The sequence below is a fragment of the Alosa pseudoharengus genome, unplaced genomic scaffold, assembly GCF_046254945.1.
Source record: "Alosa pseudoharengus isolate Yale_2024_CS ecotype anadromous, Long Island Sound unplaced genomic scaffold, YU_APseudo_1.1 YU_APseudo_1.1_scf_3, whole genome shotgun sequence".
In the NCBI taxonomy this organism is placed as follows: domain Eukaryota; kingdom Metazoa; phylum Chordata; class Actinopteri; order Clupeiformes; family Clupeidae; genus Alosa; species Alosa pseudoharengus.
In genome coordinates, this window is record NW_027468718.1 from 1,419,897 (window position 1) to 1,437,561 (window position 17,665).

Consider the following 17,665-nt stretch of genomic DNA (forward strand, 5'->3'; position numbering starts at 1 on the left):
GAGAATTGACGTACGAGTCAGCGATCAAGAGGGCCTCTTCGAACTTAAGGTGATCGCATAGAATTTGGTACTTGAATATTTCTGTCGCATCAGCAGGGAGGATATTCTCCAGTGCGATCTTGAGCCTTGCAAATTCCCGTGGATCATCCCGTGTGAACTTGGGGATCGAAGGCTTGGGACCCCGGTAGGTCTTCTCTTGACTGATTGGTATATGGCTGGTGGCTACAGGTCTCTGTGGGGCGGGTGACCAAGGATTGAAGACTGGCCTGCTTGGCAATCGGTTCTTGACCACTGGTCTATCTGGAGTAGGTGCCCAGGGATTGAGGTTGGGCCTGCTTGGCAATGGATTGGAGGCCCCTGGTCTCTGTGGGGCAGGTAACCAAGGATCGAGGTTAGGCCTGCCTGGCAATGGATTGGTGGCCCCTGGTCTCTGTGGGGCAGGCAACCAAGGATCGAGGTTAGGCCTGCCTGGCAATGGATTGGTGGCCCCTGGTCTCTGTGGGGCAGGCGACCAGGGATTGATGTTGGGTCTGCCTGGCTGGTCTGGAATGGGACCAGCAGGCTCTTCATCTTCATCGCAGGAACCATAGTAGGAGGGTGGAGAGGGGCATGGTTGCCATGGATCTGGGTAAGGCCTGCCTTGCCGGTCGGGAATGGTAATGTAGGACTCCTCATCATCATCACCACCACAGGATTCATAACGGGAATGCATGGATGGGCATGGTGACTGGCGGGCTTCCAGCCTCTCGAGAAATGCTCTGACCTCCTCCACCAATGCTGGGTTTCGAGTCGGTTGCCCTAGTGGCAAAGGAGGGTGGTCGGGCATGGAGTCAGGAATTAGCGGTGGTGGTGGAGGTGGCCAATCATCATCTTCATTCTCATTGGCAGGCACCCAAGATAAACGGCTTCTCCCTCGTGGCCGCTCTGCTGGGAGAGACTGTTGTGGGGCTGCAGCAGCCTGTCGACTTCCATCTACACCAGCCCCTGGGCTGCTTGCCCTGGGTTGTTGTGCTGTCTTCGACAATGGTGGAAGCCCTGCATCTTCACGTTTAGTTTGCGCTCTGTCCACTTCCAGAGGTGGTGATGGATAGATAGCATGAGAGACTGACTGTTGTAGCAACATGTTACTGTCCATTTGCTGCTTCATTTCCATGACTGTTTTGTTTAAACGCCTATTCTCCTCTTGCAGCTGCTGAAGAGCTTCCATCATCCTTGGAGGACTTGCCTGCATATATGGAGTACTCTCGTATGCAGGGGGTACCATCCTGGAGGTACTCAAAGAAGTCTGATGAGAATCAGTAAGGTGACGAGAATCTGTGAATAAGCGGGGTTGGAGGGTTGTCATCTCGGCAAATCCCTCTCGGCTTTGGACAGCTCTCTCCCTAGCATCAGGAGAGCGTGGAGCTAATTGTGGAAGGTCAGTCTCATAATCTTCAAAACGCGTGGGTGGGCGCACAGCTCTGCGTGGGCGCACATCTTCTGACGGAGCATAGGCCATCTTCACTCAGAAATCGCCAACATCCGGCTCGAAGGACCATGTATTGGAGTGGGCTATTAGTGCTGGCTTTACTGTATTACAACCACTGAGTGAGCACCGGTCAGAATGCAGGCCATATATCTTCAAATCACTTCTTTATTCTTTCAAAGATGTGCGTGGAATACAATTGGCATCTGTGTGTGTCTGTGCGTGCGTGTGTGTGTGTGTGTGTGTGTGTGTGTGCGTGTGTGTGTGGTTCTGCAAACAAGCAGAAAGGCTTAAATCAGTTACACATACATAACCAGTTATTCTTACATTACAGCTCTGTGGCTTTAAGCACTTAGCATTTAGCAGCTCACTATCAATAACATGATCAATAACAGCTAACACTAGCTACCAGCAAAGCAGTAGCAAGGCTAATGTGGACTACAGGAAAATATGACAAGTGAGAATGTAACAGTATTAGCAACTATTTCTTACCAGATAACAAACATCATCATCAGCATGTGTCCAATATTACTCCTAACTTTTAAGGCTAAGCTATTAGGCATAATTTAAGCTAAGCTGCTAGCAGCCACATCGACACATGGGCGTAGCTTTAGCATGCTATCAAGGTCAAACTAACATTGGCTTAGCTTAGCGTCTTTAGCACAGAGCTTCCTTGATGACAGATATTTCCCACAGGATGACATTCAAACTACAACTTAAAATTATAACTGAAAGACAACAAATACTCTGCATTAGTATTTCTTTACACATTAACTGTGGTACTTACATTTACATGGACGCACACAATACATTCAAACACAGCAGCAACTGACAATACTTCTCAACTAACACCACCAGTTACTAACTTCTCTCCATGTCGTTGGAGCTTTTTGAATATTCAAATCTTTGAACATTCCGTTGCTATACCCCGCTAGGCCTTTAGGAGGCGCTATTCAGCAATATAATTTACTACATGTCCCTGATCTTCACAACAGTAGGCTAATTATGAGCCCGAGCCCGATTTAAACCCGACATTTTTTAAATACGTGGGCCATTATAACTGACGTTCTCAACTACAATTCCGAGCTGTTTGAGCTACAGAAATCCGTTTACAGGACATTGAGAGGACACAAGAGGACATTGAAGGCTGGCTATCATTATTTCTGCCATGGCAAGCCTGCTTCATGTTAATCTTAAAGTATTTTTGCTATAGGTGAACATCGTGCGCACTTAATGCCCGCAACAAAGCATAGCCTACCTGACAAATGCATACCTCCGACTTTTCTCCAAACTTCCTCGAAGTTATTTCTCCTGTTGTCATTTTTTTTCTTTAGCCTACATCTTCAAGCTTCACGTTGCACTTAAGCTACACAATACAGCACAGCAGGCCCGGTGTGATGTGTGCAAGTGGAGAAGCTGCGCATGACAGGTGTTGCGCAGATGACATTACAATTGACATTACAACTCTGAGCCTAACTTTTATAACTTTGTATACACTTGTTACTTAGGCCTACTTTGATAAATATAAAATATTTCTGAGTCTGACTATGGCATAGCTTTAGCTCCCCACCCAAGTAGGCTAATGATTAGAAGAAAAAAAAAGCAAGCTTGATCAAGGACCCGGCCCGGCCCGGCCCGAGGATATGGCTGGAAATATCGGCCCGACCCGGCCCGCGGGTCGGGTCGGGTCAAGTTCGGGCTCGGGCTCGGTCAGAGAATCTAAACTCTAACGCTGAGGCAGTTTTGTCTGAAGATGACAGAGGTTTTTCTGAAGCTGAGGCAGTTTTGCCTGAAGATGACAGATGTTTTTCTGAGTCTGACACCTGAGTCTGGTTTTTCTGACGCTGAGGCAGTTTTGTCTGAAGATGACAGAGGTTTTTCTGACGCTGAGACAGTTTTGTCTGAAGATGACAGAGGTTTTTCTGACGCTGAGGCAGTTTTGTCTGAAGATGACAGAGGTTTTTCTGAGTCTGACAACTGAGTCTGAGGATGTCCTAAAATGAACACCGTAGTACGGCTGCCGTCTCCATGCCTCTAAACCGGAAGTTTTCAGAAGTTACTTTTCTTCGATGAAGAGAAAGTTTGCGACCGACAATACTTCACACATACACACACATACTATCCTACAACTGCTCGTGCCATTTGGACTTCTTAACGTTGAGTTCAAGATCTTCCTGACCTGTGAGTAAGCCAGTGGCCTTTATAGCTGCTAATTGTTCTTTGATTCAGAAACGTATGTTTTTGCTAAGCATGGAAGAGCTAGACATGAAGTTAGCCGACAGCTTAGCTGTGTTATTGTTGTCAGAGTGGCTGGCCAGAGATTTTACATGATGAATCGTTAATTACGAGGTGACAGAATGCCTGTGTTAAATACTGTACTTTGAATGTCTTCTTGCCAATAAAACAAGAAGAAGAAGGGAAAGTTTCAGTAGCTACTGTCTATGCTTAACTCCCTGTCGAAAGTTTTGCGACCGACACAACGTTAGGTTACATACACAGCCATTCGGACTTCTTAACGTTAAGTTCAAGATGCACAGAAGAAAGATCTTCCTGACCTGTGAGTAAGCCAAGCCAGTGGCCTTTATAATAGTTCTGTGATTCAGAAACGTATGTTTTTGCTAAGCACGACCAAGAGCTAAACAGGAAGTTAGCCGACAGCTTAGCTGTGTTATTGTTGTCAGAGTGGTTGGCCAGAGATTTGACATGATGAATCGTGAATTAACGAGGTGACGGAATGCCTGTGTTAAATATTGCACTTGGCATGTCTTCAAACAACACAGCCCTCTGAATGAATGTAGCCTTAGTACCATCCATGCTAGCACTAGCATGCTAGCACTGGGGATGTAAAGTAGTGGGATGGGAAGGGGTGTTGGATGATGCTGGGAGGCTTATTCCAAGGTCAATCAATAATTAGTACGCTCTTGTTGAATTTGGTCAAATCAACCAAACCTTGTCAGTCAATTTGTAAGTCATCTTTCATTCCACAAAGCTACAATTTACATTGATAACCTGCTATATAGAATTTGGTACACCGTTTGTGTGGTCTGTGATGTAAGTGTGGGTACCTGATCTGCATGGGTTACCCCACATAAGCAGCATGGTACACCGTTTGAGTGGTCTGTGATGTTTGAGTGGTCTGTGATGTTTGAGTGGTCTGTGATGTAAGCAGCATGGTACACTGTTTGTGTGGTCTGTGATGTTTGAGTGGTCTGTGATGTTTGTGTGGTCTGTGATGTTTGAGTGGTCTGTGATGTTTGAGTGGTCTGTGATCTAAGCAGCATGGTACACCGTTTGAGTGGTCTGTGATGTAAGCAGCATGGTACACCGTTTGAGTGGTCTGTGATGTTTGAGTGGTCTGTAATGTAAGCAGCATGGTACACCGTTTGAGTGGTCTGTGATGATTGAGTGGTCTGTGATGTTTGAGTGGTCTGTGATGTTAGCTTGTTTCAAGAAATAGCCAGTAGCTGACAGTCGGAATGTTTTGATGGCATGGTGAATGTTTTGATGGCATGGTGAAGTAGGTCCGGAGAGGCGTGTCTTATGTCCAGTAATGTTTTGATGGCATGGTGAATGTTTTGATGGCATGGTGAATGTTTTGATGATGGCATGGTGAATGTTTTGATGGCATGGTGAATGTTTTGATGGCATGGTGAGGTAGGTCCGGAGATGTGTGTCTTATGTCCAGTAGCGTTCACAGTAGACCAATACAGTGGGTCGACCCTGAGTGACAACACAGGCCTACAGATTTACAACAAGAGAACAATAAAGGTAACACAAAACATAGGCTACTGTTAATAGCCAGTATAATAAACCAATTGGCCAATACAGAGAGAGCTGTGCAGAGAGGAGAACACTAGGCTACACAGTACATACCTGACCTGTTTGTAAATATTTAACTGCACAAGGAGTCAAAAAATAAAATGTATAGAAAATAAATTACCTAGAATACCGAAAGCAAAAATAATGCCTGCATAATGTCACAATAATGAGGTAGGCTTGACGAAGTATGCTGTATACCTAAACTTGCACATTTCTTACAAGTTCCGTGCCAGGAAAATGAGACTACCCCTGTTTCAGGGTTCAGGGATGCCCTATAACACTTACAATGGTGCCTCTGCTGGCAGCAAAGCTGGAGTAGGCTCACAGCTCTCCTCATCAGGCAAGAGGGCCTTTGCCTCAGCCACAACTCTCTGTTTCAAGGCAACCCTGTGAAGTGTGTGTGTGTGTGTATGAGTGTGTGTGTGTGTGTGTGTGTGTAAGTGTGAGTGTGTGTGTGGGTGTCCCCACAACCCTGTCTCTTTGAACATACATCCTTGAAAGGTGGGTCCACAAATGTGGCCATGTCTAGTAGGTCACATGTGGCTGGATCGGCATCCTTGTCATTGAGGTCATCATAATGCAGCATACTTGTCATTGAGGTCATCATAATGCAGCATACTTGTCATTGAGGCCATCATAATGCAGCATACTTGTCATTGAGGTCATCATAATGCAGCATACTTGTCATTGAGGCCATCATAATGCAGCATACTTGTCATTGAGGCCATCATAATGCAGCATACTTGTCATTGAGGCCATCATAATGCAGCGTACTTGTCATTGAGGTCATCATAATGCAGCATACTTGTCATTGAGGTCATCATAATGCAGCGTACTTGTCATTGAGGTCATCATAATGCAGCGCTTTACTGACCTGCACAACTCAGTCATCTTCCTCTTGTCTCCTCTCAAATTAGAAAGTGTAATAAGACCAACGGAAAATGAAACGTGGTGATTTTCTAGGCTGATTTGACATGGAACTCTACTCTCATTCCAGCGTCATAAGCAAGGAACACCATGGGCGCAGCAGCACAATGATATCATGCAGCACCTGAAAATAGTCCCCGTAGGCTAACTTCCAGCAACAAGGTTGAGCTGCAGCAGACGAATTGGTTAGTGACTGAATTATTACGCCTGAATGAGAGTATAGTTCCATGTCAAATCAGCCTAGAAAACCGCTACATTTGATATTCCGTTGGTCTTATTACACTTTCTAACTTGAGAGGAGACAAGTTTTAAATAGGAAAATTACCGGAAATCCTAGTCACTTTTAAACGTGATGCTAGCAGGCGAGATGTCAATGGTCCCGTCTGCACCATAAGCCATTCAATGAGACACGATTACAGCTTTTAAGAATGTTTCCTATAGGAAGTTGGAGATCCATAATGAGACACGATTACAGCTTTTAACAACGTTTCCTATAGGAAGTTGGAGATCCATTGACACAGTGAAACATTAGCCACCATAGCCAATACGAAGTTAGTCGTACAGCCTGGGAGGAGTGATCACAGAACTCGGGCGAGAGTGGACTTAGCTCCACAATACAGTACATTCCACCATGTGGAGAGTGGACTTAGCTCCACAATACAGTACATTCCACCATGTGGAGAGTGGACTTAGCTTCATGTGGCTTACATTTTAAAGTCACCCACAATTGAAAACAAAAGTAAATCAGACCATTGGACTGATTCTGAATGCAGAAAAAAATCAGGAAAAGAGCCTGAGGAAATTATGTAGATAGGTATGGCCAAGTTAATGCCGTCATTATCATGAGGGTAGTTTGTAGATACCATTGAGTTCAGGAGTGATTATGTTTCTGGATGACCCATTGACCTTTAATAGATTGCGGAGCTGTCTTCACCACAACTATGTTTGAGCTTGATTTTGTGTATTTTTCCAGGCTTTGTGTAAACATTGGGGCTCTGTTCTGCTCTCAGAAAGTTTAAATATGTGGTAATCCACAGTGCCAAGAGCTGAGCCATAGTGTACAGACCAAGGGAGTCACCCTGCAGCCTACCATTGACTCTGCACAGACCAAACAAACTGGCAAGGAGGTGTCATATGACCATTTAAACGAGCTTTATGACAAGCTCGGTGAGGATGTCGTAATGGTAGTCAGCCCCTAGTGCACAGGCCATGGAGACCTTCTGGAATGTGAGGGGGTGGGGGTCTTTCCTGGGCAGCAGAGGGAATGGTAGTTTGTGGGGCCTTGTCTGCGACTGCTCTGAGTGAAGTCAAAGTCAAAAAGTCAAAGTCAAAGTCAGCTTTATTGTCAATTTCTTCACATGTTCCAGACATACAAAGAGATCGAAATTACGTTTCTCACTATCCCACGGTGGAGACAAGACATATTTTACCAATTTTAAGTCCACAGACAAACATAACATTCAAGTAAACAAAAAAGTAAGTAAATAAGTAAATAAGAGGGCACATATAATGAAAAAATAAGAGCAGCAAAATTTGGTGAATCAGCCACTCCTGCGCTCGTTCCTGTGTGTATCAGGATATGGCTTGGTGACCTTAGATTTCTCTCATCTAGAAGACTTATTTTATTTAATTTCACCTGGTTTCCGACCGTATTTTCCTTATTATAGCCTATTAGATATTTTTCTGGGGTGGTGGAAATAACAGATAAGGCTAAGGTATCCCTCCCCAACCCCATGAATACTCGTTAATCATTACGATTTTGTGATTACAGTTTTGTCCAAAATAATCGTGATTGTGATTTTTGCCATAATCGAGCAGGCCTAACACCATGACAACACACCATAACACCACATAACATGTCCAGGCTGCCTTCTGACCACAGGGCTGCCCTGTAGGTATCTCATACTGTAGCATGCAGACACCCACCCTCACCACTCTCTCCACCCCAAGTGTAACACTTAGGCCTACTCCAGAATATGTCCAGGCTGCCTTCTGACCACAGGACTCCTCTCTAGACTTGAAAATTCTGTTTCTCCGATTTGAGGTACAGTGGAGAACTAGATAATCCTCTAGATAGAAAGGTCATCTTGGACTTAAATTGAAGCTTATAAACTTGGGAAGTTTTTCATGTACCTTTGAGGTAGTGATAAAATGCTTGATAATTATCACTTTTGATGACAATTTGTCAGGCGGACAGACATTTTTTTGTCTTTTGGGGTATGTTGAGGGTGCAAACAACAGCAAAAAGGCAGCAATCCCCGGAATCTTTTTTTGCCAGTTTCCCCCTATGTGTCAGGATACACCATGCACAATTTTGGGGTTATATGACCATATATGTAGCTGTAGTACCTTAATATTTACAATTACATCATTCCGCCAAAAGCTTTTCACAAAAAGGGTGTTTTTTGGCCCCTGAGACCAAACGGGGCCGAGTTGGGGGTGGTCATTATCAACTTGTGATGGCCCAAGGTACAGGATAACTTGTGATGGCCCAAGGTACAGGATAACTTGTGATGGCCCAAGGTATAAGATAATAGGAAAAAATAGTGAAAAAAAGGTAGAACATTCTGAGGAGTGGACCTGGCTCCCGGCCTAACAGGAGAGAGCGAGCATCACTGGTAGTCCTATAGTCTATGTAGGCAAGTGCAATATCTACTGATTTATTTAATAAAAGACAAGTGCGATATCTACTGATTTATTGAATAAGACATGTGCAATATCTAATTATTATTATCACTGGTAGTCCTATAGTCTATGTAGGCAAGTGCAATATCTACTGATTTATTTAATAAGACAAGTGCGATATTATTTAATAAGACAAGTGCAATATCTACTGATTTATTTAATAAGACAAGTGCAATATCTACTGATTTATTTAATAAGACATGTGCAATATCTACTGATTTATTTAATAAGACATGTGCAATATCTAATTATTTATTGAATAAAAGACAAGTGCAATATCTACTGATTTATAAAAGACAAGTGCGATATCTACTGATATATTGAATAAAAAACATGATTTATCAAAGGAGAAATGATGATACTGTAAGTCTGTGGGGAGAGCCTGCTACTACTTGGCTGGTAAATGCCTGTGTCCTCTCGGAAATGTGGTCAACACTGCCCCCTGGTGGTAGAAAACTGCAATGTTTAAGGTGGAATCTAAACTCAACTCCATCGCCAACTTCAGCTTCATTATGTGGTCAGTGTGTTAGAGTCAGACGCTAGTGTAGTGTAGTGTAGTGTAGTGTAGTGTAGGATAGCCCACTGTGTGGTCAGTGTGTTAGTCAGACGCTAGTGTAGTGTAGTGTAGTGTAGTGTAGTGTAGTGTAGTGTAGCCTACTGTGTGGTCACAGTTACATGAAGACATTATGTAGAAAAGGGTCAACAGATAGATAGATCATGTTAAGATTTCCAGGCTTCCATGATTTTCTTGTTTGTAAATTTGAAACCACTATGTAAACACCTTTCCATTCTCTTTTCTCATATGAGTTGTTGGGCAAGGCCCCAAAGTTAGGAATGTGTTCACATGACCCTGGAAAAGATGATTGAACCTTGCTACACCGCATCAGGGAACAACACCACATTATGTAATAACTGCTGCATTTTGTTATTTGCAGATCTATCATGGTAATATTCATGGAAGGTACTGTGTGTGTGTGTGTGTGTGTGTGTGTGTGTGTGTGTGTGTGTGTGTGTGTGTTTTCAGGTCGTTGTGTTGTGTGCCATCTTGCCAACATGAAGGATTTACACTGGAGTCTCTTGGTTCTCTGCATCATATCCACCACAGCAGGTACAGAGAGCGTGTGTGTGTGTGTGTTGTCATGGTGTGTTGTCATGGTGTGTTGTTTCTGTCCTGTAGGTGTGGAAGTGATGTGTCCTGATGTGTTGTCATGGTGTGTTGTCATGGTGTGTTGTCATGGTGTGTTGTTTCTGTCCTGTAGGTGTGGAGGTGGTGTGTCCTGATGTGTTGTCATGGTGTGTTGTCATGGTGTGTTGTCATGGTGTGTTGTCATGGTGTGTTGTTCCTGAAGGTGTGGAGGTGGTGGGTCCAGATGGTCCTGTAGTCGGTGTGGTTGGTGAAGACCTGATCCTGCCCTGCTCCCTCAAGCCCAGCACCAGCGCAGTGGATGATGAGGTGACGTGGCTGATTGGGCGTGATATTGTGCATCATCACAAAAATCGCCAGGACTGGACAGACCAGCAGCTCCCAGCCTACAGAGGGAGGACCAGTCTGTTCACAGAGGAACTGCAGAGAGGAATCCTCTCACTGAAGCTGAGTGGAGTCAGACGCTCAGACGCAAACACATACCGGTGTTACATCGCGACTGACACTATGCCTGCTGAAGTGACAGTGTCTGTCAAAGTGGAGAGTAAGTACTGATGTGAATCTCACCTCCTGTTCCATCACTCATAAAACTCTAGATGTGCATCTCCTTGAAAATCTGCTTAAATGACCAAGTGGCTTGATGGTCTTGGTGGGCCCCCACTGTTGACTAAACATCATCAAAGTTGTAATAAAAAGTTTGTTGTGCCCCCTGCTGGTTATAAGTGGAATTATGGCTTTTACACAAAACAATATGGTGCATGTGATTTGAGCGTGTACAGTAGGCCTGCATCTAGCCTGGCGGGCCATCCTATATCATTGAAATGTATAGTCTGGAATCGAATCATTCACCTGCTTAACCCAAGGGGCGGGCAGAGAATTGTCTTTCAAACTGCCTAGGCATGCAATAGGCCAGCGCTACGACCATATCCGTATCCGGTCGGCAAAACGGCAAATACATCCTTCTTCGAAAGGAATGACTTAAGTGCATTGTGTTGCTCAACTTTCAAAGAAAAGCACAAGTCCAACTCCTCCAAAGTTGACGCCAACGCCGATTCAAACAACCGCTCTTCGTTCGCCATAGCCACCTTCCTTGTCCGTCACCGTCGCAGGACTGTCGTCATCCTGTTAAGCCCGCCTTAAGACTCTCTAACAAAATAGAGCGCTGTGATTGGATGAGGTCCACGGCGTCAGCCAATCGAAATTCCTATGGTTCGATACTAGACGTACAGGCTGCATCGGTCATAGTGGTGGTAGCTTGGGTCTCCACTTTACCGGTCATAGTGGTGGTAGTTTGGGTCTCCACTCCACTGTCTTCCTATATTTTTCTGCTTTTTTGTCTTTTCACAATCACATGCTTATGCTGACCTGTATACTCACTGCATCTCATTTTATTGTGTTCCCCACTAGCTGTTGGCTCCACTCCAAACATCTCGGCGGAGAGCTTGGAAAGTGGAGACGTGCGTCTGCAGTGTGAATCCTCAGGCTGGTCCTCTGAGCCCCAGATGGAGTGGCTGGACAGTGAGGGCCGTACTCTCCCAGTTGATCCCCCATGTATCCAGAGGTTCCCTGAGGGCCTCAGAGTGAAGAGCTCAGTCACTGTTAAGCAGAGTGACAGCAGCAGGTTTCTCTGCAGGATCAGAAGCCCAGGACAGACCAGAGAAATGGAGGTGCAAGTCCCACGTAAGTGTCTTATGTTGGTACTCTGCAAATGATTTTATCCAAAGTTACTTGCAACATTAGAAAAACAAGAACTGCAGTCAATTTATAGTAAAAAATCAATTCAGTAAATATTATTATATATTATCACACATTATTACATTATATGATTCAGCGTGTTCAGAGAAAAAACAGAGTATGGAATGATGCGTCAAGTCAGAGATGCCCTGTTTGAGAGTATGGTTAAAATGATGGTCCAATTTTCAAACAACTGATGCCACAAATAACTCAATGTATGGGAAACACTGACATGGCAGCGGACAGGGAAGAGCTCGTTCCCAAGAGTTGTTTGAAAATTGGTTTGGTTTTGTGGCATCAGATCCAGAACAAACAAAGCCCCGCTGCAAAATGTGTTTAAAGGCTGAAATACAGCCAATCAGATTCCGTTCTCAGCCTAGACCCGCCTTTGAACTTTCACAATTGCTTGCTTATACAAAGGAAGTGTCCATATTTGGATTGCATAGTGTCATGCTGCAAAATGTGTTTTAAGCAGGGTTCCCACGGGTCAAGGAATTTCTGGAATATCATGGAATTTTAGAGTCTATTCTAGACAAGGAAAGTCAGGGAATTTTATTATTTTTGGTCAGTCATGGAATTTTTAGTCAGTCATGGAATTTTACATTTGACTTAGAGTGGGAACCCTGTAAAAGGCTGTTGCTATTAAAAATAACAGCACAACAAATTTATTGTAGAACCTCAAACAGAAGTGAGAGGTGTTGCTCTCTGTTAAATGACTGCGGTAGCACAAACTCACCCGTCAAAACAAACTTTAGTCATAGAAACAGTTTCAAACTATCCTGTATGGTAATGCTGGCTCTAGACCATATATTTTTCAAACGATTTAGCAGTTGGTCACTAAATGTCCAAAGTCATCATGGGAGTTTTACTGCATTGGGCACACTCATTTATCGCATAGGCTATGTAAGGTAATCCTAGCCGAGTCTTACAGTCTTTCTTACAGTCTTGTCTCATGCAAATAGTGGTGTGGGCAATTTAAAGAAAACAATAATGAGTTCTCTCCAGCATCAAGCAGGAAAATAGTGGGCAAAGTGGTTACAGCCGTAGCCTAGCCTATATGATTACCGTATTTTCCGGTTGCACTGTTTTTCATAGTTCGGCTGATCCTGCGACTTATAGTCAGGTGCGACTTATATATCAAAATATATAATTTAACATTTTTTAAAATGTCAGTTAGTATGAATTGACATGAACCCTACATGAGGGGCAGCCGTGGCCTACTTGTAACCAGATGGTTGCCGGTTCGAACCCCAACCAGTGGGAACGGCTGAAGTCCCCTTGAGCAAGGCACCTAACCCCTCACTGCTCCCTGAGCGCCGCTGTAGCAGGCAGCTCACTGCCTCAAGATTAGTGTGTGCTTCACCTCACTGTGTGTTCACTGTGTGCTGAGTGTGTTTCACTAATTAATTGATTGGGATAAATGCAGAGACCAAATTCCCCTCACAGGATCAAAAGAGTATATATATACTTACTTATACTGAAAAATTACCGTCTACAGCTGCAAGAGGGCACTCTAGGCTTGTGGGTAATGCTTTAGAATAACATGTACTTATTAGGTATTAACAGAGCATTATAAGCAGCTGTGAGAGATGCACCTTCAAAATTGCTGCAGCGACTGGGAATTGAACCCCCGGTCTCCTGCGTCATATAGAGTGACTTGTTACTTACCTTCCTATCTATGTTTTAGAAGAAAATGTTCATATTGATTCTATATTCCAATAATGTTCAAGGGAAACTGAAATATGTTTCAAATCGATTGCGAACGTTCGCCTATGTTTGCGACTTTGAACGCACTCACTGATCGTCTTTAAGCCTCGGTTGTTAGGTAACCAAACTATATACAAAGCTGGCATAATATCTTTAGACTGCTGACAAACTGACAAACTTTTTTATGTGTTCACTTAACAAAGATTATGGAAATTAAACAGGTCTGTTTAATTTATGTTTGTTGGTTGGTTGGTTTAAAGGGACACCAGGCAACGTTTTCGTGTTAATTATCTTCGTAAGTCGGTATATGGTTAAATGACTCGTTACAGGGCGAATGAAGACTCTCTCGCCCGCCCCTACTGCCTGTAGGAAGAATATCCCGCTTGCAAGTTCAGTGTATCCTACCCGCTGACCGATGCAGGCAGGCTAAAGAAACGCTAAAGATTGTTGCAAACGTGTGTATAATGGCAGAGCCGGCGAAGAAGCAATGAAAACCCTTGACAGAAGATGCAAAGAAAAGGAAAAGAGCTTCAGACCAAGCAAGGGGGAGTTTCGTAGAGAAAAAGCATCAGGCTTGCCTGGTGTCCCTTTAATACTGTTGCCAATGAAAAGTCGTTGTCCTACACTGGGTCTTCAACACGTCGCTCTCAAGCTACCTGTCGTTTGCCGCCCCCTTCTGAGCTTGCCAGAGGCTGAAGCAGCACTAGCCTACATTTAAACATAATTGTTGCCGATTGTTCCACCCTATGGATTTAATAAAAAACTATATCATGCATAGCGCATTTTCCGGACTAGTTGCTCCGGAGTATAAGTCGCACCAGTCAAAAAATAGTCTTGGATTTTGTGAAATAAATTAATAAATAATTTATTATTAAAATAAATAAAAAGATAAATGGTGCGACTTGTTTAATATGTGTGAATATGTTTTTTTCCTCTTTATTACGTATTTTTTGACTGATGTGACTCATAAAGGAAAATACGGTATTTGTTATTGAGCTTCTTAAAAATTAGTAGTATTCCACAACACTCAATGACCCAAAAATACTTCCACAACACTCAATGACCCGAAAACACCAGGGTTCCTGCGGATCCTTAAAAAGTCTTAAATACAACTTTCGGTTTTTAAGGCCTAAAAAAGTCTTAAATTGTCTGGAATGTCTTGAATTTTTGAAAAGGAGGTTTGTGTAGCTATGGGACCGCCAGCGAGTGCGACAGAGCGAGTAAAATATAATATAAAATATAATATCTGTCTGCAGCTTGTTTTCCCAGTACTTCGCAAAAGTTGTGAAATATAACCACTTTTTTTTTTTGTCGGCGACTACATAAAATGTTGGCTACATAACATTTGCGTGCGTGCTTGAGATAAAACTAGCAGTTTTTCAGCAGGAACATGAGAGGAGGACCTGTCTCTTAATTAATGGGGTGGTTTCACTTTTCCCATACATTTTTTAAAACAAGTCAATGGTTTTACAATGTTTCAGTCAAGCTTTGGTTGGTTTAAATACAACTGGTGTGCAAAATTTAAAGTAGTGGATCAACTTTGATTTGCTGTGCTGCATATGGGACAATAGATGAGTAAATTATATAAATTAGGCCTATTAAAATATTTAAATAGCTTAGTCTACCTTTGAAAAAAATATTGAAGGGAATCCAGTCCAGTACACATGTTTGGCAAGTAGCCTAGGCTACTAGATACAGGTGAAGAACAGTCAGTCTCAACCAGTAGCACAACCAGATATGTACAGCCAGCTTCAAAAGAAGCAGCCCAGACCCTAAAATTGGGCATTTATAGCTGTGAAGGTAATTCACAGGTAACTTCTGTAGACATCCAAATTGGGGTGGGTGTTCAAATTAGTAGAAAAAAAAAACTATTGCATAAAACAGTTTTAAGTTGTCGTATGTATCTTTTTTGCCGTGCTATAGTCTTAATTTTTACATTTAGATGTCTTAAAAATGACTTAAAAGTCTTTAAATTTGGACTTAGAAAATGTGCAGATACCCTGAAACACTTCACCTGTGCTGCGCATGCTACACAATCTAATTTGATGTTGTTATAGCCTACATGACACTACACACACACACACACACACACACCCTAAACACTTCCCCTACTCATGCTACAGGATCTAATTTGATGTGGTTATAGCCTACATAACAGCTGGTTGGGGATGTCACACATGTAACAACGTTGCAGACACACAAACATTTGAGGCCCGAGGATAGGCTCTATGGGTCCTCTTTGAGTTCCTGTTGATATCTGGTACATGACATGTTATTTTCTATATTTCTGATATGTTGCTGATTGGATCATAAATGGCCACAGCAATGAAGAAAAGTGAAAGTGATTGATAATGACTGACATTTATATCAAATTATATCAAAACAGGAAAAATCAAAAACATGTTTTTGAATGGTCGTGCATCATTCCCTCAGTTTCCCCTGAGATGGGAGAAATACGTATTTCAGTGTTGCAGTTCCTGCTTTCAATGATGTAAAAATTGTAATTTTGCGTCAAGAGCTGAACATGTTACTGTATTTCACAGAGGACAGATGTAGGTTGCTAGTGACACAATATTAGCTGTCAGTGTTTTACGATGTCTTTGTTAATGACATTTAATTAAAAATGGTTTCGTTCGCACCTTTTGTTCGTTCATTGGATGCCGCCGTATATAAGAAAGCATTAGGCACTGAAGTATATCCCGAACGTCATCAATGAAAATGGCTAATTAGTGCCGTGTTTTAGATTGCACCAATAGGTCAGACCGAGAAAAACATCTGGGGCCGTATTCACAAAACCTTTTATCTTACCACTAGGAGTACTCCTAAATCGCACTAAAAGATTTTAGCTAGGATTTTTCTCTTAAGTTATTCACAAAGCCTTTCAGACCTACTCTTAGTAAGGAAAAATGACAACTCCTAAACTAAGAGTCTTCGTTGCTATGGATGACGTCATTACTCATGCACGAGCTTGACTGAAGTGACCACCTTGATTGGCTGATGATTGTACCGTGCAGTGTTGTAGTCACTATGCCTCGAGTCCAAGTCCAGGTTCGAGTCTCCAGTATTCAAGTCCGAGTCAAGTCCAAGTCATTAAAAAAAATTCCAAGTCAAGTCCGAGTCGAGTCCACTACTCATCCGAGTCGAGTCACTATTAAATGCAAAACTGACAACCTTCGGGGCATTTATGTCTCCAGGCATTTGGCACCATTAAAGTTAACGTCCGTTATTGTAGGAACATGGCGTGACGTGTGATGTATGACATGAAGCAGTAAGCATTGCACTAATATTAATACTAAAAATAATAGATATTAAAATCCTATACCATATAATATTCTAATGACATATTACAATTATAGCCTAATTTCCGAGTCTGCATGGTCTGAATGTACGAGTCCGAGTCCAAGTTCAAGTCATTCAGTGCTCAAGTCCAAGTCAAGTCACGAGTCTCTAAATTTAGCTCATGACTCGAGTCCTGGCTTGACTTGAGTCCGAGTCCTGGACTCGAGTACTACAACACTGGTACCATGGGAATGATTCAAAACACCTCCCTTACGATGATGAGTGACAGGTGACTACACAAATAGTGCGAAGGATGGAAGATGATGAATAACTGAATAAAAAGACCTAGCCTAAATGAATAAAGAGAAAGGCGAAACAAATAGCCTAGTAGCCTAATGAAACATAGGCCTACGGATTGATGCAGTATCTTTGCAACATTATTAAATTAATCTGTCACCATATGCCTACGTTTGCAAAGAGGAGAACATTTTAATTTGATTCACAATGAAACGTTACATTTAATTTACATGTTGACTATGAGTAGTTTTGGTTGTTGTTGGTGGCGTTATTGCATCCCTTTGACGCGTACAATGCTAAATTGTTCCCTCGTGATTGGAAGCTCCTGTTGCCGCATACACGTTTCAAAACATCGCAACGTGAAATGCCACAAAAAGCTGGAGTATTATCGACTTCCAAAAGTTATTAAAAACCAGGGAGAATAATGCCAGAAGTTATAAGTAAGTAAGTTTAAGTATAAGTATATATACTCTTTTGATCCCGTGAGGGAAATTTGGTCTCTGCATTTATCCCAATCCGTGAATTAGTGAACACTCAGCACACAGTGAAGTGAAGCACACACTAATCCCGACGCAGTGAGCTGCCTGCAACAACAGCGGCGCTCGGGG

General features: G+C 42.8%; 1 protein-coding gene across 4 annotated transcripts in view; it reads left to right on the top strand.

Annotated features, from left to right (window-relative positions):
* The first annotated feature begins 3,530 nt into the window (after positions 1 to 3,530).
* The window catches only part of LOC143100006 (butyrophilin subfamily 3 member A2-like), a 40,574-nt gene continuing 26,439 nt past the window's right edge, over positions 3,531 to 17,665 (top strand). For 2 of the 4 annotated variants that reach the window (XM_076262930.1, XM_076262931.1), the window contains exons 1-4: positions 3,531 to 3,646; positions 9,921 to 10,004; positions 10,246 to 10,584; positions 11,448 to 11,720. In XM_076262930.1, coding sequence (XP_076119045.1) covers positions 3,535 to 3,646; positions 9,921 to 10,004; positions 10,246 to 10,584; positions 11,448 to 11,720 — 808 coding nt within the window. In that variant the 5' untranslated portion in view covers positions 3,531 to 3,534. Of the gene's footprint in view, positions 3,651 to 4,017; positions 4,023 to 9,920; positions 10,005 to 10,245; positions 10,585 to 11,447; positions 11,721 to 17,665 lie in introns of those variants that run through there. The other 2 variants (XM_076262933.1, XM_076262932.1) reach the window with 2 other exon arrangements.